The sequence below is a fragment of the Podarcis gaigeae genome, assembly GCF_964106915.1.
Source record: "Podarcis gaigeae genome assembly, chromosome: 3".
Classification (NCBI taxonomy): Eukaryota; Metazoa; Chordata; class Lepidosauria; order Squamata; family Lacertidae; genus Podarcis; species Podarcis gaigeae.
Window position 1 is genome coordinate 119759797 of NC_139680.1, and position 25574 is coordinate 119785370.

The 25574-nt window shown below is 46.2% G+C and overlaps 1 protein-coding gene and 1 long non-coding RNA gene across 8 annotated transcripts in view; one reads left to right on the top strand and one right to left on the bottom strand.

The window, feature by feature from the left end:
* LOC310842150 overlaps window positions 1-15568 on the top strand; it is a 237583-nt gene extending 222015 nt beyond the window's left edge. The window contains exon 3 of the long non-coding RNA XR_014562932.1: window positions 15434-15568. This is a non-coding gene — a long non-coding RNA (uncharacterized lncRNA). The remainder of the gene's footprint in view (window positions 1-15433) is intronic.
* Window positions 1-25574, bottom strand: part of PTK2B (protein tyrosine kinase 2 beta) — a 127477-nt gene that overhangs the window by 46895 nt on the left and 55008 nt on the right. For all 7 annotated transcript variants that reach the window (XM_083733117.1, XM_083733119.1, XM_083733116.1 and 4 more), the window contains exons 4-11: window positions 21248-21426; window positions 19573-19660; window positions 15303-15382; window positions 11090-11152; window positions 9036-9090; window positions 6579-6719; window positions 5580-5654; window positions 499-600 (exon numbers count right to left, since the gene is read on the bottom strand). In XM_083733117.1, the coding sequence (XP_083589243.1) occupies window positions 499-600; window positions 5580-5654; window positions 6579-6719; window positions 9036-9090; window positions 11090-11152; window positions 15303-15382; window positions 19573-19660; window positions 21248-21426 (783 nt within the window). The remainder of the gene's footprint in view (window positions 1-498; window positions 601-5579; window positions 5655-6578; window positions 6720-9035; window positions 9091-11089; window positions 11153-15302; window positions 15383-19572; window positions 19661-21247; window positions 21427-25574) is intronic.

Genomic DNA, 25574 nt, shown 5'->3' on the forward strand with positions numbered 1-25574 from the left:
TATTATTATTAAGTCCTACAAAATTCACCAGTAGTATTTTAGTGCCCATTTCTCCAGTTTCACCAGCACATTTGCCAAATAGATTTTTCCCCACCCCTGCAAGCCATTTCCCCATATACAGTGGTGCCTCGCAAGACGAAATTAATCCGTTCCGTGAGGCTCTTCATATAGCGGTTTTTTCATCTTGCGAAGCAAGCCCATTGACAGCTTAGCAGATTAGCGCTATTAGCGGTTTAGCGGCTTTTAGCGGATCAGCTGATAAGCGGCTTAGGGCTTAGGAAAAGGGGGGGGGGGAGGGAAAAAACCCCGCAGGAACTCGCAAGACATTTTCGTCTTGCGAAGCAAGCCCATAGGGAAATTCGTTTTGCGAAGCGCCTCCAAAACGGAAAACCCTTTCGTCTAGCGGGTTTTCCGTCTTGCGAGGTGTTCGTCTTGCGGGGCACCACTGTATAATGAATTTCCGCATTATTTTCCCCATGCCTCCTCCTTCTTTCTTACCTGGGGGTTCCCTGTAAGCCCCAGTTGCAAGAGAGCTTTTCCTTCCTCTGCGGCTGAACACTTTATGGATTTGATGTGCTTGAATTCGGCCAGGCACGTGGGCTGCAGTGAGTCATAAACAAACAAAGGGGTTTTTATTTGCAACAGCAATCAATGAAGTCTGGGTGGGTGGGCACTGTGCAAAGGATGAGCGTGGCAGAACATCAGCACCCTGACTCATGCCCACCCATCCTCGCTTCTAAATCCTGCAGATGAAAAATTTCTGTGCGTCCTACATGTGTTTACAAAGTCCTGCTGCATTCACAGCTGCCTACTCCCAGGTAAAAGTGGGCGCAGTATGATAGCCTGAGGCTCTGCGGTGAAGCCCCCAAAGTCAACCCACACAGTGTACTTGAGAATGTGTTTTGTTTGCTAGCTCTTTAATTCTGGCAGAAGCCAATCTGCTGGGTCAAATGCAGTGGGTTAGAATAGATTTTGAATCAGCTAAGAAATGTGGAAAGTTATTAGCATGGCAGTTGAAGAAAAGACAAAAATTAAATACAGTTACAAACCTCGAAGTGGACGGTAAGAACATACAAAATCCACAGGAAATTAAAAATTGCTTCCAGAGATACTTCAAACAACTGTATGCACAAGGGCCACAGAAAGAGACTAAAATTGACCAATTTTTGGAAACTAATGGACTACAAAAAATCTCTCAAGAGAATAAATTACTATTGAACTCTAGAATTTCTGAACAAGAGGTGGAGGGTGCCATTCAGAATATGCAGTTGGGCAAGTCTCCAGGGCCGGATGGGTTAACCTCCAAATATTACAAAACTATGAAAGACTATTTAATTCAACCGTTAAAGGAGGTTTGTAATGAAATTATGGAGGGGGAAAAAGCGCCGGAGTCGTGGAAAGAAACTTATATCACGCTTATACCGAAAAATGAGTCTGAAAAGACACAACTTAAGAACTACCGCCCCATATCCCTGCTTAATGTGGATTACAAAATTTTTGCAGACATTCTGGCTAAAAGATTGAAAAAGGTATTAGCTGAAATGATACACAAAGACCAGGCCGGCTTTCTCCCTGGTAGACATCTATCAAATAATATGAGGAATATAATTGACATTTTGGAAAAGTTACAAGTTAACATTAATTCTAAAGCTGTTTTGATTTTTATTGATGCAGAGAAAGCCTTTGACAATATATCTTGGAGTTTCATGAAGAAGAATCTTCAGGGGATGGGGGTTGGAGAAAAATTTGAAAATGGTATAGGTGCGATTTATTCGGAACAAAAGGCTAAACTAATAGTTAATAACGCAGTTACAGAAGAGGTTAAAATTGAAAAAGGGACACGACAAGGCTGCCCAATTTCCCCATTGCTTTTTATTTCGGTCCTGGAGGTTTTGCTGAACATGATTAGGAAGGACCAACAGATTCAGGGTATTCAGGTCGGTGATAAACAATATAAGCTTAAAGCCTTTGCAGATGACCTAGTCTTGACATTGCAAGAGCCAGTACCTAGTACTAAAAGGGCCTTAGAATTAATCCAGGATTTTGGTCAGGTGGCTGGCTTTAAACTGAATAAGTTGAAAACTAAGGTATTGGAGAAAAATCTAACGCCAATAGAGAAAGAAAAGTTTCAGAAGGAGACAGATTTATTATTGGTAAAGAAAGTAAAATTCCTAGGGGTGAATATGACCTCAAAAAATGTCAACCTATATAAGGATAACTATGAGAAGTGTTGGTCAGAAGTGAAAAAGGATCTTGAAATTTGGTCAAATTTAAAGCTTTCCTTACTTGGACGAATTGCTGTCATCAAGATGAATGTATTGCCGAGAATGTTGTTTTTGTTCCAGTCATTGCAGATTATAGATAAGATGGACTGTTTCAAGAAGTGGCAAAGGGACATTTCTAAATTTGTCTGGCAGGGCAAAAAGCCCAGAATTAAATTTAAGATACTTACGGATGTGAAAGATAGAGGGGGATTTGCCCTGCCGGACTTTAAGTTATATTATGAAGCAGCAGCTTTTTGCTGGCTGAAGGAATGGCTACTTCTTGAGAACACGGACATTTTGGATTTGGAAGGGTATGATAATGTATTTGGATGGCATGCGTATTTGTGGTATGGTAAGGTTAAGGTACACAAGGCATTTAAAAACCATATTGTTAGAAAAGCATTATTTAATGTCTGGATCAAATATAAAGATGTGTTGGAAAACAAAACCCCAAGGTGGTTATCGCCAATGGAGGCAAAGGCCATGAAAAGACTTAATATGGAGACTAATTGGCCAAGGTACTGGGAAATTTTGGAGCAGGAGGGTGATAAATTGAAATTGCAGAGCTATGAAAAACTCAAAGATAAGGTGCGGGATTGGTTACACTATTTTCAAGTAAGAGAGGCCTATAATTTAGATAAAAAGATTGGCTTCCAGGTGGAAAAATCAAAGTTAGAAACTGAACTGTTAGAACCCAATGCTAAGATACTATCAAGAATGTATAATCTGCTGTTGAAATGGAATACTGTGGATGAAACAGTGAAATCTACTATGATAAAATGGGCACAAGATGTTGGACATAATATTATGTTCGCTGACTGGGAACAGTTATGGACCACCGGAATTAAATTTACGGCATGTAATGCCTTAAGGGAGAATATTATGAAAATGATGTATAGGTGGTACATGACCCCAGTCAAGCTTGCTAAAATCTACCATTTGCCCGATAACAAATGTTGGAAATGTAAAGAAACTGAAGGTACATTTTTTCACCTTTGGTGGACATGCCCAAGGATTAAGGCTTTCTGGGAGATGATATATAATGAACTAAAAAAGGTACTTAAGTACACCTTCTCTAAGAAACCAGAGGCCTTTCTCCTGGGCATGGTCGGCCAATTGGTGCCAAAGAAGGACAGAACTTTCTTTCTGTATGCCACAGCAGCAGCAAGAATTTTGGTTGCAAAGCATTGGAAGACACAAGATCTACCCACTCTGGAAGAATGGCAGATACAAGTAATGGACTACATGGAACTGGCAGAAATGACCGGCAGAATACGAGACCAGGGAGAAGAGCAGGTGGAAGAAGATTGGAAGAAGTTTAAAAACTACCTACAAAAACATTGCAAAATCTTTGAATGTTGAGGACACTGAAATGAGAAAAAGAGGTTCAAGTGATTAAGATAAATAAAAAAAAAAATGAAAGAAGGGATAGATATTGGATGAAAATTTGAATAACATAATATTTGAAGGAATTTTTAAATGATAAAACTAATATAAATGAATTTGCTAAATTAAATTGGAAGTGGAATACAAGAAAGGAGGGCGGGTGGAAGTCAAGAAAATAAGGTTAAGAACGATGTGAATTTGAAAAGAGTCTTTCTTTTTTCCCCTCTTTTTCTTTTTTTCTTCTTTTCTATGTTAAGTATCTGTATTTTTGTATTTTTGTATTTTTGTGGTTTTGTATTTCCCTTGTATTTTTTTTCTTATTTGTTGTTTATAAGTTCTTTATTGTGAAAATTTAATAAAATATTATTAAAAATAATAATAATAGATTTTTATCATTACGGTCACAGACCAGTTACAGCTCACTTACAATATCAGGAAAATCATAAAACACAACAGGAATACATTGAATTGCAATTGGGTATAACAGAGACAATTCAGATATAGTGGCAGTTAAAAAATATATATTAAATCTTGATCACTAAAATATAACCTAAAATTATCATTTAAAAGATTAATCATTTCGGTAGTACAGCTTGTTCCCTAAGTTTTATGGCATTCACACAGAATTTGGCCACCCTTAGTGTGATCTCTAGACTCGTCCTCTACCAGGAGTTTTAGACATTGAAGTTCAGACCCATTTGGAGATTTTTGTATAACAGGAGTGATAAATACCTAGCGTATATCCCCGTAGAAATGGCAGTGTAACAAGACATGACAGGCAGTTTCTACCTCCATCAAACCGCAGGGGAATGCGGTGGGTTGTATCCGACTATGGCACGCTCAGAGAAGACTCATTCAAATCTGTTTTTAACTTAAGGTAAGAGGTCAAGGATCTCTGGACGGTTATGTCCAGTCCAAGGCGACTATGAGGTTGCGGCGCTCATCTCGCTTTCAGGCCAAGGGAGCCGGTGTTTGACCACAGACAGCTTTCCGGGTCATGTGGCCAGCAGGACTAAACTGCTTCTGGCACAACAGAACACTGACGGAAACCAGAGTGCAAGGAAACACTGTTTACCTTCCTACCGCAATGGTACCTATTTATCTACTTGCACTGGTGTGCTTTCGAACTGCTAGGTTGGCAGGAGCTGGGGCAGAGCAATGGGAGCTCACCCCATCGTGGGGATTTGAACCACCAACCTTCCGATCAGCAAGCGCAAGCGGCTCAGTGGTTTAGACCACAGTGCCACCCACATTGAGAAGACTCATTCAAATCAGTTAATAACTTAACATCTGTTGATTTCAACAGGGGTATGACTTAGGGGTGCCTGTGCAAGACCTGAGCTCCTGTCAGGTAAATAAGGCAGGCTTTCCACATCTGTGCTGCTGGAGGCTAGTCACATATAGCATGCATTCTTTTACTTTTTCTTTTTTTCTTCTTCTTTTCTTTCTTTCATTTAATTCCCATCATCCCTAGCTAACAGGACCAGTGATCAGGCATGATGGGAATTGTAGTCCCAAAACATCTGGAGGGTTGAGTTTGTCTATGCCTGATTTATAGCATGCATTCTGACTCTCACGGAGCCAGGCCACAAAGAGGCATCACACAAGGATGCTGAAGAGTGCATGAAAACGCCTTTTCCTCGGTGCATTTATGGAAGAAGAAGAAGAAGAAGAAGAAGAGTTTGGATTTGATATCCCGCTTTATCACTCCCCGAAGGAGTCTCAAAGCGGCAAACATTCTCCTTTCCCTTCCTCCCTCACAACAAACACTCTGTGAGGTGAGTGGGGCTGAGAGACTTCAGAGAAGTGTGACTGGCCCAAGGTCCCCCAGGAGCTGCAGGTGGAGGAGTGGGGAAGCGAACCCGGTTCACCAGATTACGAGACTACCACTCTTAACCACTACACCACACTGGCTCTCAAATGCCTTACCTTTGCTTCTTTGCTGGTCATTTGCCGGATTCCCTTTGGCCCGATCACCAGGTCTACTGTGATGCTCCATCCTTGCTGGAAAAGGGAAAAGAGAGGAATGTCATTTTGGGGTGCTCTCCTGATGCTCACGAACCCTGGTCAAGTGTCCCCCACTGATAACGAAATGGAATTTGGGCTCAGACTCCCATAATTCCCTTCAACAGTTCTGTTAGGTTTAGGAGTTTCAGAAATCCTGGACATTAACGATCAGGTTTTGCATGTGAATTCTTCACATTTTTTTTTTTTGTAAACACATTTATAACAACAGTAAAAAAGAAAGGAAATAAGCTGGTAAGTACAGTACAAAAACAAGGTAAGTTAACAACCATGAGACTAGTCCGAAAAACAATATTTTTTGTAATTCCAAGTTGTCATACCCTAGTTACAGGTAGGTAGCCATGTTGGTCTGCCGTAGTCAAAACAAAATAAAAAATTCCTTCCAGTAGCGCCTTAGAGACCAACTAAGTTTAGCTGGTCTCTAAGGTGCTACTATAGGACGCTGGTGGCGCTGTGGGTTAAACCACAGAGCCTAGGACTTGCCGATCCAACTGCACTGATGCAATGAGCAAATGTGATTTGAGACATGCTATGTACCGAGTTGAATAGGATCCAAAATGCAGCAGTCTGATTGGTTCTAGAACAATAGGATTCAGAATGCAGCAGTCTGATTGGTCCACAGGAGCCACCCAATCTAGCTCCAGGTGGAAGTGAATCTGCAACCTGATTGGCCTACAGGAGAATCCCGGAATTAGCCAATCACGTGGGGCCCACTGTGTAAATAATGTATATAAAGCAGACGTTCTGGGGGAACTTCCATTCCTCCTCCTCACCACTATGAGCTGAATAAAGAGCATGGAATCCACTCTCGACTCTGAGTATATTTCAAGACACATGGGGAGAAAACAGTGCCATAGCAGGCCCGGCTTGAAGGAAGGTGGGAAGAGGCAACTGGAAACTCACAATCAGGTCGCAGCGGTAGCTCTCCTGGTCAATGTTGGCGATGGTGGAGAGAGTGCTGAGAAACTTCAAGATGCATTCGTCCTCCCGCAGGAGGGCGTACTGCTGGAAAGTCTGTTGGATCATCTTGCGGAACTGCTTGGGCTGCGGGGAGCAAACAGAGGAGGAAAACAGTTTGTTGTTGTTGGTTTTTTTGGTTAAATCGTTTTTATTAATTTCCCAATAAAAAACTTCCAGTTAACAAATCAAATCATAATCCAATAAAAACAAAAAACTAAAATAAAAAAGATCCATTATATGATTTCTGACATGATTGAGAATCGCAGAGCCAGAGACAAAGAAGTTCAGAATGTTAAAATCGAGATTTGGAAATAACGACAAGAGAGATTTGAGATTGAGATTGAGATTTGGAGATATGAGATTTTGGAGATTGAGATTTGGAGATATGCGTCAAGGTCCAGACTATGGGAAGTCCCGAAAATTAATAATTAAAATTTAGAACGGTTTGTTGTTTTGATAAATATTCTTCTTTTTCAAGATCTCTGCACCAGTTCGTTCCATGGTTTCTAAGCAGCCTACAATCCGGTTGCAAAGGAGGTACAGGAAAGGTGAAGCCTGTTAAAATGAACCGTGAAACCTTCTAATTTTCCTAAGTCAAAGAAACGGCACTAACAGAGGACAGGATTAATGTGGTGCTTCTTAGCCGCTGCCAGAGTTATTTGTCAAAACTGAGAGAAAAAAGAGGACACCATCCCTGAAAGAATGGATCTGGGATGTAGCATGCATGGTGAAGCTTATATAGAATAGAATCATAGAATCATAGAGTTGGAAGAGACCACAAGGGCCATCGAGTCCAACCCCCTGCCAAGCAGGAAACACCATCAGAGCACTCCCGACATATGGCTGTCAAGCCTGTGCTTAAAGACCTCCAAAGAAGGAGACTCCACCACACTCCTTGGCAGCAAATTCCACTGTCAAACAGCTCTTACTGTTGAACAGCTCTTATGGTGAGAACCAGAGAGGGCAGACCACCAGATAGTGTCTTTATCGAGAAATAGAGGGTTGTTTTTTATTATGATGATGTACTGGAGTAATAACGTACAGGATAATGTAAACCCGTTTGCATGACCCAGAACCATGTGATATTCATTTATTATTTTTGACACTGGTATGGAAATCTGTTCCTATACATTCAGTTCTAGATTTTATTGCATTTGGCATCTGTTACTATACTTTTGTTATGCTATAAATAAATACAGTCTTACCGTTTTTTCAGGTTGCGTCCGGCAGTGACCCGGAAGTACCAGAAAGGGTTACTTCAGGGTTTCGCCACTTGCGCATGCGCACAAAATGACATCATGCGCATGCACAGAAGCGGCAAATCGCAACCTGCACATGCACAGATGCGGGTTGCGTTCCTTTCATGTTGCGAACGGAGCTCCGGAACAGATCCCGTTCGCAACCAGACGTACCACTGTACATGTTTTTAAAAAATCTCAAAAAAACCAACCAACTGTAAATTCAGGTAATTGGAACAAGCCTGCTAAAATGAAAAGCTCTTCCTCATTGGGTACCAGATGTTCAACAGGGAGGGGGCCTGTCCGATCCCAAATGGGAGGGAGTTTCGCAGAATTGAGCCCACAAGACTGAACGCACGGCTTCTGCTGGACACATAGAGACCACTAGCAGATGAAGGTAAAGGTAAAAGGGACCCCTGACCGTTAGGTCCAGTTGTGACCGACTCTGGGGTTACGGCGCTCATCTCGCTCTATGGGCCGAGGGAGCCGGCGTACAACTTCTGGGTCATGTGGCCAGCATGACTAAGCCGCTTCTGGTGAACCAGAGCAGTGCATGGAAACGCCATTTATCTTCCCGCCAGAGCGGTACCTATTTATCTACTTGCACTTTGACATGCTTTTGAACTGCTAGGTGGGCAGGAGCAGGGACCGAGTAACGGGAGCTCACCCCATTGCGGGGATTCGAACCACCGACCTTCTGATCGGCAAGCCCTAGGCTCTGGGCTGGGATCTAAGGGGTCGGGTGGTCCCTAAGGTATCCTGCACTCAAGCAGTTACAGGCCTTGTAATTTTAGGCAAGAACATGGCTCAGGAACGTATGGGCAGCACCGCAGCTGTGTCGTCTGGGGCTGATGTAGTTCCAAACTCCTGGAAGACACCTGTTTGGTAAAGGCTGGGTAAAATGTGAAGCTACCATGAAGCTTGGGGAAACTAGGAGAACACAACAATCCAAGGACTTTCCTCTCCACTTATTCCCCCCAAAGCTAATATGCATCTCAGACACTTGGGAGATTGAGGGCTGTCCTTCCTTGGGTGGTTTTTAAGCAGAGGTCGGCTGGCCATCTGCCATGGATGCTTGGGCTGAGATGTCTTGGACTGGCTGAGCCTCAGGGCCCTTTCCAACGAGTCTATGAACATTTTTGACATCCAAGGAACGTCTCACCTTCAGATTCTCCTGCATCTGCCTTGGGAAGAACAGATCGAGACCCACTTCCTTCCTGGGAAAGAGAAAGCAGAGAGGGCTTGTTATGTACTGAGTTGAATAGGATCCAAAATGCAGCTGTCTGATTGGTCCTAGAACAATAGGACCCAGATTGCAGCAGTCTGATTGGTCCACAGGAGCCACCCAATCCAGCTCCAGGTGGAAGTGAATCCGCAACCCGATTGGCCTACAGGGGAATCCCAGAATTAGCCAATCACGTGGGGCCCATTGTGTAAATAATGTATATAAAGCAGACATTCTGGAGCAACTTCCATTCCTCCTCCTCACCACTATGAGCTGAATAAAGAGCATGAAATCCACTCTTGACTCCGAGTATATTTCAGGGCTTTACATACTCACTCGAAATGCATTTGATGCATTTGGAAAAAATTTAAAGCATATCTTCAAAAATATTGTAAAATTAAGGAATGTTAGAAAGATGTTGGAAAAAGAAAGTTAGGTGGTTTTGGTAGAAATGATATAAAGGATTAAGTAAAAATGAGTTGATGAAATTGACGAAAGATAGGACGTTAAAATTTAACATATTAAGTTAAATTACTTAAATGAAAATTAGGTTGGAAGGATTTGCTGAAACAACGATTTGAACTAGAATACAAAATTGGGAGGTGTGAGGAGGTCAAGGAAAGAAGTAAAGGAAAAAAGTTATATAAAGGTTTAATCTGTTCCTTTTTTTCTTTTTCAAGAGAATGTATTTTTATTTTTTCTTGTTTCTCTGTTGTTGTTGTTGTATTTTTTTTGCTTTTGTATTTGGTATTGTTCTTCTTTTCTTTTTGTAACTTTTAAACTTGGAATAAATATTATTAAAAAACAAAACACGAAATGCATTTGAGGCAACAAATAGAAGACGCTTTCACCCAGGTATGGTTCTCCTTTATCACATACACAGCCCAAGAAGACAATGACAATAATTCACCAAAGGCATACAAATCAATATGGCTAACCTGATCCAAAAACACACACATACCCCACTCACACACAAAAACAAATTTCACTAGAGCCAAGCAAAAACAACCAACCACACCCTAGGCTACCCTCAACCTCTCTCGCTACCAAGGAAATAGAACAACCGAATAGTAAGAGTACCCTCTCAAGTGATGCTGACACAAAACCCCACACATACACTAACCCACTCACCATTCCCCCTTTTCTTCCTAACCTAACGCTGTATGCAACACTATTGTCTCACAACAAATGAAACTGACCTGTAGAAAGCACAACTTGAAAAAAGAGAAAATGCACGTATTTTTACAAACCAAAGGTAAAGGTAAAGGGACCCCTGACCATTAGGTCCAGTCGTGGCCGACTCTGGGGTTGCGGCGCTCATCTCGCTTTATTGGCCAAGGGAGCTGGCGTACAGCTTCCGGGTCATGTGGCCAGCATGACTAAGCCGCTTCTGGCGAACCAGAACAGCGCACAGAAACGCTGTTCACCTTCCTGCCGGAGCGGTACCTATTTATCTACTTGCGCTTTGACGTGCTTTTGAAATGCTAGGTTGGCAGGAGCAGGGACTGAGCAACGGGAGCTCACCCCGTCACGGGGATTTGAACCACCGACCTTCTGATCGGCAAGCCCTAGGCTCTGTAGTTTAACCCACAGCGCCACCTGCGTCCCTAAATTAGAGGTATTGCCTCTCAAATAACCCAGTTATCCAAAGAGGTCCAGAGTTTCTCAGTTAATAACAAGCAGGCACTAACAGAACACCAAAGTACCAAAGTGAAATGGCGACAACAAGAGCAGACCCCTAAGCTCGACATAGAACGCACAGAGGCTCTTAAAACAAACTCTTCTTATTTAATCTTCGAACCAAAAAAGTTCTGCATGACAATTTGTGGAAGGCCAGATCAAACTCCTAACTGGAAAGGTGCCCAGTGTTTCAAATGACATTTATCAGACTTACTTGGACAGAGTAGATGCACCAAGGGCTCGACTTTGTATCTAAAAATCAAAGAGACTCAAGGAGAAATTGCATGCATGTAAGAATGTTATCTACTTACTCTAGGAACTCGAAGTTGGATTTCTTGTCCAGAGCATTGTGAGGCATGTCCTTGTAGAACCTCCTGGGCATGGAGAGAGAGAGATGCTCCAGATTAGACGGGAAAGGAGTGTGCTGGTTGCATCAGTCAGGTGGGTTCAGATTGCAGGGATAACTAACTGGGATTCCTCTGTTGATGGCCCTGAAGCCAAGCCTTCCCTCCCCTTGGTGTTTGTGATCCAGGAGAATTCCAAATCCAGTGAAAAAACCCATTGTGATCTTTTGGGTGCAACGACAGCTGCCAGAATACTGGTGGGTCCAGAGACGAAAAGATGGAAAGGTCCCTACCAGAGAGGAATGGCAAGTTAAACTGATGGGACTACATTGAGGTAGCAAAAACGACTGGGAAAATCAGAAACCAGGAAGACCAAGATTTTAATAAAGACTGGAAGAAATTTATCTTGCATTTGGAAGACCACTGTAAACAGCTGAGCTCTTTAACAGGACTTAAAGAACACTCATGAGCTAACAGGGACCTAAGCTGTAAGAGTTAAATGCAAAATATGGAGGATATAAAATATGTGGCAAGAAATGTTAAATATGGAAACCATGGAAGGGTGGAGGGAGGTCTAAGGGTGCAAGGGAATCTTGTATCTGTCTTTTTCTTTTGTTAATTATACTTGATAAAGGTAAAGGGACCCCTGACCATTAGGTCCAGTCGTGGCCGACTCTGGGGTTGCGGCACTCATCTCGCTTTATTGGCCGAGGGAGCCTGCGTACAGCTTCCGGGTCATGTGGCCAGCATGACTAAGCTGCTTCTGGCGAACCAGAGCAGCGCACGGAAACGCCGTTTACCTTCCCGCTGGAGTGGTACCTATTTATCTACCTGCACTTTGATGTGCTTTCGAACTGCTAGGATGGCAGGAGCAGGGACCGAGCAACAGGAGCTCATCCCTTCGTGGGGATTCGAACCGCCGACCTTCTGATCGTCAAGTCCTAGGCTCTGTGGTTTAACCCACAGAGCCACCTGCGTCCCGCATTATACTTGATAGAGACTGTTAAAAAATACTTGGAAAATTTATATGTATGTGTGCATGTATATATATATATATATATATATACAGTATATATATATATATATATATATATGCTTTCGTAGATTTTCACGGGTACAGGAATGCAGGTTTTGGTGTCCTCGGGTGTCTTCCCGTGTAAAAGTTGGGGTGTCTAGGCGACGTTTCGACGAGGTCTCACTCGTCATCTTCAGGCTGGTGCTTTCGGCTTCTTGTTACTGGAACAGAGCGGGATCTCAATGTTTGAGTTCCTATAAATACTGTAGAGGGGGTGTGGTGTCTAGCCTCCAATGTTCTGGGCAGAGAGGAAGTTCCCAGGCTAGTGTGCCTTTTCTTCTTTTGTTCCTTAATTACTTGAGAGATACCTTGAGTGATTTCTTGAGTGATATCCTGAGTACCACTTAGGTGGGTCATTAGGTGTGGATTAGTTGCTAAAGTCTTTGTGTCTTGACCTCTTGAACTTTGTGAAGAGTTTTCCTGAGAAGATGGCTGTATTGCACTTAGTTGTGCTTTGGCTTGGCTTCGTGTATAGGGGCGAGCTGTGGTTTTGTGGCTTGTGTCAGCCAGATCTGTGTAGGGATTGCAGGGGGGTGCAGCATCCGGAGGTGCCACCATGGATTGGCTACTGGATGGTGTCAGTAATTCATCTGTGGAGAGGGTCTGGGTTTGGGTCTGGTGTGGTTGATTGGTGTTGGCGTTCTGTGTGCCTCTGGATCTGGTGTCAGTTTTTGTGGGGAGGGCTAATTTCCAGATGTCTGGCAAGCGGGATGTGTCGTCACGCTTGTTCATGTTGTGAGGGTGTTTCTCTATCTCGATGGCTTCCATGATTATTCTCTTGTGGTGATGTTCCGTGTTAAAGAGCAATTTGGAATCTGCAAAATTAATTTCGTGTCCTGTTTCTTTCATGTGTTGGAAAAGAGAGGAAGTTTTTTCTTCTTTTTTGACGGCATTCTTGTGTTCTGCGATACGTGCATTTATTCGTCTGTTTGTTTGTCCAATGTACGTGGCTGGGCAGACTTTGCAGGGTATTTCATAGATCCCTTGGTTTTCCAACTGGATTTTATCCTTGGGGTTTCTGAGGATATTGGCTATTTTTTGGTTGGTGCAAAAGGCTGTTTTGATATTGTGTTTATTGTGTTTTTTACAAAAACTGACACCAGATCCAGAGGCACACAGAACGCCAACACCAATCAACCACACCAGACCCAAACCCAGACCCTCTCCACAGATGAATTACTGACACCATCCAGTAGCCAATCCATGGTGGCACCTCCGGATGCTGCACCCCCCTGCAATCCCTACACAGATCTGGCTGACACAAGCCACAAAACCACAGCTCGCCCCTATACACGAAGCCAAGCCAAAGCACAACTAAGTGCAATACAGCCATCTTCTCAGGAAAACTCTTCACAAAGTTCAAGAGGTCAAGACACAAAGACTTTAGCAACTAATCCACACCTAATGACCCACCTAAGTGGTACTCAGGATATCACTCAAGAAATCACTCAAGGTATCTCTCAAGTAATTAAGGAACAAAAGAAGAAAAGGCACACTAGCCTGGGAACTTCCTCTCTGCCCAGAACATTGGAGGCTAGACACCACACCCCCTCTACAGTATTTATAGGAACTCAAACATTGAGATCCCGCTCTGTTCCAGTAACAAGAAGCCGAAAGCACCAGCCTGAAGATGACGAGTGAGACCTCGTCGAAACGTCGCCTAGACACCCCAACTTTTACACGGGAAGACACCCGAGGACACCAAAACCTGCATATATATATATGTATATATAAACTCATTTCCCAAAACACCCCTTCTGTTTTTGATTGTTTTGTTTTTTGCTGTTTGCCACATGGGGCTTCCTGCAGGAAGGAAAATAAGTTAGATCTAAGCAAGAAGTGCCTGGCGTTCTCTGGTCCAGGGGGTCACAAAGAGTGGGACACGACTAAATGACTAAATAACAACAAAGCAAGAAATGAAACTTGCAAATGTGTCATCCACATATTTAAATTTTAAAAATCACTATCAAAATCCTGGGCTGAGTCTTCAAGGGATGGGCTGCCCCAATGGGAGGGTTTGAGCACTGAGGTGGAAGGTGGCCAAAATCAAGCTAGATGCTGGGAAAGCTCACATTTTGGTGAATATTGTGACATGTGAATTTTGAAAGTCACAAAATCTCCAGAGGGTGTTGCACTCTTGCAGATTCTCCCTGGTGAGCAACGTAGGTCTCCAATGCTTGGGAGAAGAAAAGGAGTGGCATGACCCCAGATTTCCAAATAATGTTATGGCTCCCCACAGGTGTACTGGAAGAAGCAAAGATCCCCAGTGTCGAAGCAATGATTCTTCAACATCAACTTTGTTGGACAGGTCATGTTGTGCAGATGCCTGATGATCGTCTTCCAAAGCAGCTACTCTATTCCGAACTTAAACCCAGGACACAAGGGAGAAACGTGCTAAGAGGAAGGTGCGCTTGGCAAACCCTCACCAGGATCAACTCCCACCCAGAAACCAATGTCCCCACTGTGGAAGGATGTGTGGTTCCAGAATTGGCCTCCACAGTCACTTATGGACCCACTGTTAAGACAGTGTTTATGGAAGACCATCTTAATTGGCTACGAGGGATCGCCAAAAAAGAAGCTTATGTGAGAACAGAGCACCGGGTAATCCATGTGCCAATGATGAGGACATAAGAAGAGCCTTTAGCTGGATCAGGCCAAAGGAGGCCCATCTAGTCCAGCAAACTGTCCTCACAGGGGCCGACCGGATGCCCCACAACAACTGGGTTTTGCAAGCATTGCTTCTGAAACTGCTCTGGAGACACACACGGGAATAACTCTCTGCACCACTGTGGCGACACTCAATCCTAAATGGGCCCAATTTCCTTCCGCTGCATCCCTCCTGTACTTATTCGGCCTCTCTGACTTTCTTTTGGTTTTCCCTCAATCTCCCACACATGATTTTGGGGGCTCCCCGCAGACACGAATTGCTCCCTCCCTTCAGCTCGCCTAGTTCTGTTGCAGAGTAGGGGACAGGTCAGTGTTTTCGCAGGAGCGACAAGTTTTCTGTGATTGTGTAACCCCAGAGGCAGGCAGGCAGATGGTGTAACCCAGAGGTTCATGCGCTCGGTGTAACCTCCCCGCAGCCCCCCCAGCAAGCCCACCTACCTGAGCTCCAGGCAGCCCAGTTGAAGGGCCATGCCCTCACTCACTTTGCTGGCATACAGCTGCATGTACTCGCTCCGGAGCTGGAAGAAGCAGAAATATGAAGAGGACCAGTTAAGGAGGCGGAGGTAAAGGGTAAAGGGACCCCTGACCATTAGGTCCAGTCGTGGCTGACTCTGGGGTTGGGGTGCTCATCTCGCTTTACTGGCCGAGGGAGCCGGCATACAGCTTCCGGGTCATGTGGCCAGCAGGACTAAGCCGCTTCTGGCAAACCAGAGCAGCTCATGGAAACGCCGTTTACCTTCCCACTGCAGTGGTACCTATTTATCTACTTGCACTTTGACGTGCTTTTGAACTGCTAGGTTGGCAGGAGCAGGGACCGAGAAATGGGAGCTCACCCCGTCACGGGGATTTCAAACGCCGACCTTCTGATTGGCTCTGTGGTTTAACCCACAGCACCACCCACGTCCCATGTGTGCTTGAATTGATTTTAGGTCCATTGCCTCCTCCTGGAATCCTAGAACTGCAGAGCTGGAAGGCACCCCGAGGTCCTCTAGTCCAACCCTCTGCCATGGCAGCAGAAGTGAATGAAAATAACAATAACAATAACAATAATTTATTATTTATACCCCATCCATCTGGCTGGGTTTCCCCAGCCACTCTGGGCAGCTTCCAACAGAATATTAAAATACAATAGTTTATTAAATATTAAAAGCTTCCCTAAACAGGGCTATGAACCTAAAGGGAAGCCATCTCCCTCTGCTCTTTTGGATCGGCTTCCTGTTTCCCACAGTGCGGAAGGACACAAGAGAGACTTGAAGCAATTTAAAGCGCTAAATGGCCTCGGTCCTGTATACTTCAGTCAACGTACTTCCAGTCTTCCTTCACCTGCAAGCATAGGAGATACCATGAAGTCACACTTCCTTGAGCAGCAGGTCTCTACAATGCCTGGACATCCCTTTGGGTCCTGAAACAGGGCACCTAGCAGATTGTGCAAGAGTTTTCCTACAGGGGTCTCTTTACCTGTATACCTGAAGGAGCGTCTCCACCCCCATCGTTCTGCCCGGACACTGAGGTCCAGCTCCGAGGGCCTTCTGGCAGTTCCCTCCCTGCGAGAAGCCAAGTCAACCGGGCAGAGGGCCTTCTCAGTGGTGGCACCTGCCCTGCGGAACGCCCTCCCACCTGATGTCAAAGAGAAGAACAACTACCAGACTTTTAGAAGACATCTGAAGGCAGCCCTCTTTAGAGAAGTTTTTAATGACTGATGGGCGGGGTATAAAAAATATTTATTATTATTATTATTATTATTATTATTATTATTATTATTATTATTTTGAGTTGTTCACTGGTGCTTTTGAGGCATGGGGATTGTCTTCTTCTTCTTCTTGTTGTTATTATTATTCCCTTCCGTCTAAACTGGCATCTAAACAAAAGAGCGACCCCCACAGTGAATTCCACAAATTAATTGTCCACTGTCCAGCCTGAGTCTACATGGAGCCCAGAGATCATCCACATGACCTCTTTAAAACAAGAAATAAACTTTGCCCCACTTCAGGCCATGTCAGCCCTGCCGCATACGAGGCGAGGGCAACAAATGCCCTTTCCCACAGTGCACCAGACACTGTCTGAAATTCTGCAACACCAAACTTCCTTTGCGGGTGGGGAATATGGACAGCAAGACCTGGAACTTGTGGCCACAGGGTGGAGTTCAGGGCCAGCTGGGAAGCTTTGCAATTTGCAAAACCCTCCGATGCAAAGGCGGCTTTCCTCACGCCTTAGAGCCTAAATCGTGAAGAGGTTTGCACCCAGGACATCACTGAGAACATGGGTAGGAAAACTTAAGGCCTGGGGCCCGAATCCGGCCCAATCGCCTTCTAAATCCGGCCCTGGACGGTCCGGGAATCGGTGTGTTTTTACATGAGTAGAATGTGTGCTTTTATTTAAAATGCATCTCTGGGTTATTTGTGGGGCATAGGAATTCGTTCATTTCCCCTCCAAAAAATATAGTCCGGCCCCCCACAAGGTCTGAGGGACAGTGGACCGGCCCATAGCTGTCAACTTACAGAATTGAAAATAAGGGATCAGCAGCCTCAAAAATAAGGGACCAGCAGCCAAAATAAGGGATTTTCAGAGCACAGGTATGTTCGACTTCTCAGCCCCTCCAAGCCAAAGGCAGAAAGCCCGGCCAGCAGCCAAACGAAGCCTCAAGCGGTGGTTCCCACAGCGCAGCAACCCGGCAAAGGGGATGCAGCAAGGAAAACCACCGTCCCCTCTCTGCTGGGAAGCGCTGAGCAAAGGCGAGTCCCCAGGCAACGCGGACGATTTGATAGGCGCAAGGCATGCAAGCTCCACCCCCCAGTTGTTCTTAGACTCCTTATTGGGTGAGCAACGCAGCCAAGCAACCCAGTTGGAGCCTCCCTCCTCCCTGGCCGGCAGGGAGGGAGGGAGAGGAGCTGCTTCCTTTGAAACCCGGGAAATTTAAGGGACATCATCAATAAGGGACAGCAGCGGGACACGGCACTGGGATAAGGGAGCTTCCCGCCAAATAAGGGACGGTTGACGGCTATGGACCGGCCCCCTGCTGAGAAAGTTTGCTGACCCCTGACTGAGACTATTCAGCTTCAAACCAAGCTCTTACTACTCACTGAGCCCCCATTGTTACGAAGAAGAGAATGTTTTCTGAACAAGCAGGGTGAGGCCGCTGGTTTGGGTACTGCAGCCTCCCCCAACCTCGTGCCCTTCAGATGTTTTCCACTACCCAGCTGGGGCTGATGGGAGTTGTAATCCAAAACATCTGGAGGGCACCAGGTTGGGGTACGCTGGCTGCTAACGGATTCTGAGTGATATGAAAAGTGACAGCCGTCTGCGAGGTTCCAGCCACAGGCACGACATACCAGACATTTGCGCTGCACAAGGTATGCTTGGACTGTGCCAAGGGGCTTTACTTTGCCTGGAGGGGGGGGAATCCCCTTTTGGGTTTCCCCTTCTCGGGTGCCGAAACGTGCATGCGGTGGAGCACCTGGTTTCACTTCCAACCTTGCACTCCATCCACACCCTGGTCCTGAGTGGGGTCACTGTGCCCCTGAAGGACCAGGTGCGCAGCCTGGGAGTCATTTTGGACTCACAGCTGTCCATGGAGGCGCAGGTCAATTCTGGGTCGAGGGCAGCTGTCTATCAGATCCATCTGGTACGCAGGCTGAGACCCTCCTGCCTGTGGACTGTCTTGCCAGAGTGGTGCATGCTCTAGTTATCTCCCGCTTGGACTATAGCAGTGCGCTCTGCGTGGGGCTGCCTTTGAAGGTGACCCAGAAACTGCAATTAATCCAGAATGCGGCAGCCAGACTGGTGACTGGGAGCGGCCGCTGGGACCACATAACACTGGTCCTGAAAGACCTACATTGGCTCCCAGTACGTTTCTGAGCACAATTCAAAGTGTTGATGCTGACCTTGAAAGCCCTTAACGGCCTTGGTCCAGTATATCTGAAGGAGCATCTCCACCCCCATCATTCTGCCCGGACACTGAGGTCCAGTGCCGAGGGCCTTCTGGCGGTTCCCTCATTGTGAGAAGTGAGGTTACAGGGAACCAAGCAGAGGGTCTTCTCAGTGGTGGCGCCCGCCCTGGGGAACGCCCTCCCTTCAGGAAGGAAGGGAGGAAATAAGCAGTTATCTTCTCTTTAAAAGACATCTGAAGGCAACCCTGTTTAGGGAAGTTTTTAATATTTAATACTGCATTGTTTTTAACGCTTGATTGGAAGCCGCCCAGAGTGGCTGGGGAAACTCAGCCAGATAGGTGGGGTATAAATAAATTATTATTATTATTATTATTATTATTATTACTATTGCAGCAGAAGAATGGTTTCCCTTAAGACGCTGAGAAACACATCAAATTCAATGTACACAGGCGCATAGGAAGATGCTTCATGCAGGAAGATGCTCAGCAGAAGACTCTTAACCTCACGGTCGCGGGTTCGAATCCCACATTGGGCAACAGATTCCTGCATTGCAGGGAGTTGGACTAGATGTCCTTCAGGGGTCCCTACAGTTCTATGATTCTACCTCAGTACTGTCCTGCTGGCAGGTAGGTCTCCAGGGTTTCAGGCTCGAGTCTTTCCCAGCCATACCTGGAGACGCCGGGGATTGAACCACCAGCCTTCTTCATGCCAAGCAGCTGATCTATGGCAGACCTACCACCCTTTCGCCTAGATGGAAAAGGAGAGCACAGCGCCACACGCCTCAACACAGCTGCGCCCGGGATAAACGCAAGGTCTCCAACCTGCTGGTAGAAGTACAGGAGCGTCGTCCGGTCCTCTTGGAAGCGTTCTACGTAGTCCTCCGGGAGGTAGCGGATCTGGAGGTCGTACCTTAAAAGGACAGGACAGTTTATCTTACGATACCCGTCGCTTCACCTGCTTGAAGATCACATCCAGCATCTCCACAACTCTCTCCGGTTTTGCGGCCAGGATCTTATCTTTGGAACTCACCGGTCCCCAGAGATTGCAGTACAGTGGTACCTTGGTTCTCAAACGCCTTGGTACTCAAACAACTTGGAACCCAAACACTGCAAACCTGGAAGTAAGTGTTCCAGTTTGCGAACGTTCTTCGGAAGCCGAACGTACTCCGTTTGGAGGGTTACGCTTCCAATTTGAGTGCCACACCTCTCCGTTTTGAGTGCTACGCTGTGATCTGCCTGTTCTTGCTATTTATTTTGCATTTATTTTGCTCCAGCCAACGCAGCCCCTTTTGGACTACAACTCCCATCAGCTCCAGCCAACACAGCCCCTTTTGGACTACAACTCCCATCAGCACCAGCCAACAAAGCCCCTTTTGGACTACAACTCCCATCAGCACCAGCCAACACAGCCCCTTTTGGACTACAACTCCCATCAGCCCCAGCCAACGCAGCCCCTTTTGGACTACAACTCCCATCAGCTCCAGCCAATTTTGGACTGCAACTCCCATCAACTCCAGCCAACGCAGCCCCTTTTGGACTACAACTCCCATCAGCTCCAACCAACACAGCCCCTTTTGGACTACAACTCCCATCGGCTCCAGCCAACGCAGCCCCTTTTGGACTACAACTCCCATCAGCTCCAGCCAACGCAGCCCCTTTTGGACTACAACTCCCATCGGCTCCAGCCAACGCAGCCCCTTTTGGACTACAACTCCCATCAGCTCCAGCCAACGCAGCCCCTTTTGGACTACAACTCCCATCAGCTCCAGCCAACACAGCCCCTTTTGAACTACAACTCCCATCAGCACCAGCCAACAAAGCCCCTTTTGGACTACAACTCCCATCAGCCCCAGCCAACGCAGCCCCTTTTGGACTACAACTCCCATCAGCTCCAACCAATTTTGGACTACAACTCCCATCAGCTGCAGCCAACGCAGCCCCTTTTGGACTACAACTCCCATCAGCTCCAACCAACACAGCCCCTTTTGGACTACAACTCCCATCAGCTCCAACCAACACAGCCCCTTTTGGACTACAACTCCCATCAGCTCCAACCAACACAGCCCCTTTTGGACTACAACTCCTATCAGCTCCAACCAACACAGCCCCTTTTGGACTACAACTCCCATCAGCTCCAACCAACACAGCCCCTTTTGGACTACAACTCCCATCAGCTCCAACCAACACAGCCCCTTTTGGACTACAACTCCCATCAGCTCCAACCAACACAGCCCCTTTTGGACTACAACTCCCATCAGCTCCAACCAACACAGCCCCTTTTGGACTACAACTCCCATCAGCTCCAACAAACACAGCCCTTTTGGACTACAACTCCCATCAGCTCCAACCAACACAGCCCCTTTTGGACTACAACTCCCATCAGCTCCAACAAACACAGCCCCTTTTGGACTACAACTCCCATCAGCTCCAACAAACACAGCCCTTTTGGACTACCACTCCCATCAGCTCCATCCAGCCACGGTCAGTGACTTCCTACCTCCACTCGGCTTCAATGTGCAGACACTCATACTTGTCCTGGACTTCCCCCACTGTCAGGTCCGGGTGGAGCCAGTGGATCTCGTCCGATTTCACGTGCTTCAGGCGTAATCCGTAGCACTCGGCAAGCTGGATGTCCGGACCAATCCTCCCGCTCTGTAGGATCGACTTGATCACTTCCTGCAGAACAGAGTTGCAGTGAGAAAGCAGGAAAGGCCAGGTGTGTGTGTGTGTGTGTGTGTGTGTGTGCAGGACGAAGGGGTGGGAGAAAAGAAAAAAGTTGTGGCGATCTTGTGCAAATTGGAGAAATCAGATTCCAGAGGGGGGGACACCCAGTCATTTTGACGAAAATGTGCTTTAGAAGCAATTCGCCCCACCCCAAAGATTAGATTGAGACTTAATCAAAATTTGAAATAGAGGTATTAAATAAGTATAAATTTTGGCTAAAATGTATAAATTGCTGCTTGAATGGCACTTGAAAGATGAAGTGGTAAAGTCGGTTATGATACATTGGGCCAGAGATTTTGGGTATAATATATAGCTAAAAGATTGGGAAAAACTGTGGAAAGAAGGATTAAAATTTACTGCGTGCAATGCTTTGAAAGAAAATGTGGTGATAATGATGTATAGGTGTTATTATTACCCCTGTGAAAGTAGCTAAAGTATATAAAACAAATAATAAATGTTGAAAATGTAAAGAAAAGGAAGGAACTTTTTATCACATGTGGCAGGAATGTAAAAAAGTGAAAAACTTCTGGGAAATGATATATAAAAAGATGTTGAAATATACATTTATTAAGAAACCAGAAGCACTTTTCCTTGGCATTGTAGGAGATGATATTAATAGACAAGATTGTAAGTTGTTTTTATATGCAATGACGTCAGCAAGAATATTACTGGCACAAAAATGAAAACAAGAAGAATTACCGACGAAAGAAGAATGGCGGATGAAACTGATGGACTATGCAGAATTGGATAGATTAACAGGAAGGATTCGAAACCTGCGGGACCAGAGATTCTTGGAAGACTGGAGTAAATATGAGAACTATTTGAAAAGTAATTGAAATGAACAAATTACGCTAGTAGGACTGCAAGAAGTTTTGTAAGGATGATTATTTGAAACATTGCAAGAAAGATTGTGAGGAGAATAATTAGTTAATGATAATTAAGAGTAACATGGATCACTGCCTTGCTGTGGCGAAGATCATGGCCACTGGTCCCATCACCTCCTGGCAAATAGAAGGGGAAGAAATGGAGGCAGTGAGAGATTTTACTTTCTTGGGCTCCCTGATCACTGCAGATGGTGACAGCAGTCACGAAATTAAAAGACGCCTGTTTCTTGGGAGAAAAGCAATGACAAACCTAGACAGCATCCTAAAAAGCAGAGACATCACCTTGCCGACAAAGGTCCGTATTGTTAAAGCTATGGTTTTCCCAGTAGTGATGTATGGAAGTGAGAGCTGGATCATCAAGAAGGCTGATCGCCGAAGAATTGATGCTTTTGAATTCTGGTGCTGGAGGAGACTTTTGAGAGTCCCATGGACAGCAAGAAGATCAAACCGATCCATTCTGAAGGAAATCAGCCCTGAGTGCTCACTGGAAGGAAAGATCCTAAAGCTGAGGCTCCAAGACTTTGGCCACCTCGTGAGAAGAGAAGACTCCCTGGAAAAGACCCTGATGTTGGGAAAGGTGGAAGGCACAAGGAGAAGGGGGCGACAGCGGACAAGATGGTTGGACAGTGTTATAGAAGCGACCAACATGAGTCTGACCAAACTGCGGGAGGCAGTGGAAGACAGGAGTGCTTGGCGTGCTGTGGTCCATGGGGTCACGAACAGTCGGACACGATTAAACGACTAAACAACAACAATAGAGAAATTAAGAAATGCAGAATAAGTGATAAAGAACGGAAAAGCATCAGTGGTGTTGATGGAAGACTAAATTATTGTATAAGATAAGAAGTTATGTTAAGTGATTGTTGGAAATGATGTTAATAATAATAATAATAATAATAATAATAATAATAATAATAATTTATTATTTGTACCCCGCCCATCTGGCTGGGTTTCCCCAGCCACTCTGGGCGGCTTCCAACAGAGATAAAAAATACACTAAAATGTCACATATTAAAAACTTCCCTGAACAGGGCTGCCTTCAGATGTCTTCTGAATGTCAGGTAGTTGTCCATCGCCTTGACATCCAATGGGAGGGCATTCCACAGGGCGGGCACCACCACCGAGAAGGCCCTCTGCCTGGTTCCCTGCAACTTGGCCTCTCGCAGTGAGGGAACTGCCAGAAGGCCCTCGGAGCTGGACCTCAGTGTCCGGGCAGAACGATGGGGGAGGAGACGCTCCTTCAGATATACTGGACCGAGGCCATTTAGGGCTTTAAAGGTCAGCACCAACACTTTGAATTGTGCTCGGAAACGTACTGGGAGCCAATGTAGGTCTTTCAAGACCGGTGTTATATGGTCTCGGCGGCCGCTCCCAGTCACCAGTCTAGCTGCCGCATTCTGGATTAGTTGTAGTTTCCGGGTCACCTTCAAAGGTAGCCCCACGTAGAGCGCATTGCAGTAGTCCAAGCGGGAGATAACCAGAGCATGTACCACTCTGGCGAGACAGTCCGCAGGCAGATCGGGTCTCAGCCTACGTACCAGATGGAGCTGGTAAACAGCTGCCCTGGATACAGATTTGACCTGTGCCTCCATGGACAGCTGTGAGTCCAAAATGACTCCCAGGCTGCGCACCTGGTCCTTCAGGGGCACAGTTACCCCATTCAGGACCAGGGAATCCTCCACACCTGCCCGCCTCCTGTCCCCCAAAAACAGTACTTCCGTCTTGTCAGGATTCAACCTCAATCTGTTAGCCGCCATCCATCCCCCAACCGCTTCCAGACACTCACACAGGACCTTTACCGCCTTCACTGGTTCTGATTTAAAAGAGAGGTAGAGCTGGGTATCATCTGCATACTGATGAACACCCAGCCCAAACCTCCTGATGATCCCTCCCAGCGGCTGCATGTAGATGTTGAAAAGCATGGGGGAGAGGACAGAACCCTGAGGCACCCCACAAGTGAGCGGCCAGGGGTCTGAACACTCATCCCCCACCACCACTTTCTGAACACGGCCCAGGAGGAAGGAGCGGAACCACTGTATGACAGTGCCCCCAGCTCCCAGCCCCTCAAGACGGTCCAGAAGGATGTCATGGTCGATGGTATCAAACGCCGCTGAGAGATCCAGCAGAACTAGGAAACAGCTCTCACCTTTGTCCCTAGCCCGCCGGAGATCATCAACCAGTGCGACCAAGGCAGTTTCAGTCCCATGATGAGGCCTGAATCCCGACTGGAAGGGATCCAAATGGTCCGCTTCTTCCAGGCGTGCCTGGAGTTGTTCAGCAACCACTCGCTCAATCACCTTGCCCAAGAATGGAAGGTTTGAGACTGGGCGATAATTGGCCATCGTGGCCGCATCTAAAGATGTTTTTTTAAGAAGCGGTTTAATAACCGCCTCTTTCAGCGGGTCTGGGAAGGCTCCCTCACGGAGGGAAGCATTCACCACCCCACGAAGCCCATCGCCCAGTCCTTCCCGGCTAGCTTTTATAAGCCAGGATGGGCAAGGATCCAGGAGACAGGTGGTTGGCTTCACTCGTCCAAGCAGCCTGTCCACATCCTCGGAGGTAACAGATTGAAATTGATCCCACACAACTTGACCAGACAGGACTCTAGCACTCTCCCGCCCCGGCCCTGCTCCCACGGTGGAGTCTACTTCTTCCCGAATCTGAGCGATTTTATCTGCAAAAAATTTTGCAAAATCATTGCAGGAGAACATGTGGCCCGTACTGGGCCCCGATGTTACAGGTGGTTCCGCTAAATTGTGAACCACCTGAAAGAGTCTCCTGCTGCTGTTTTCTGCAGATGCAATAGAGGCGGTGAAGAAAGTCTTCTTCGCCGTCGCTATCGCCACTTGGTAGGCTCGACGTTGAGCTCTAACCCGTGTCCGGTCAGATTCGGAATGAGTTATCCACCACCGGCGCTCTAGCCGTCTCAACGATTGTTTCATTGCCCTCAGATCCGTGGAAAACCACGGAGCTCTCCGGGCTTCATGCAATCGGAGAGGGCGCTTCGGAGCCAAACAGTCAATAGCCCTGGTTAACTCCACATTCCAGCGGGCCACCAGGGAATCGGCTGAAAGGCCATCAACATGGGATAAAGCATCCCCAACCACTCTCTGGAAACCATTTGGATCCATTAAGTGGCGGGGGCGGACCATCCGAATCGGTCCCACCTCCCTGCAGAGGGGATGGGTCGCAGAGAAGTCCAGTTGCACCAGGAAG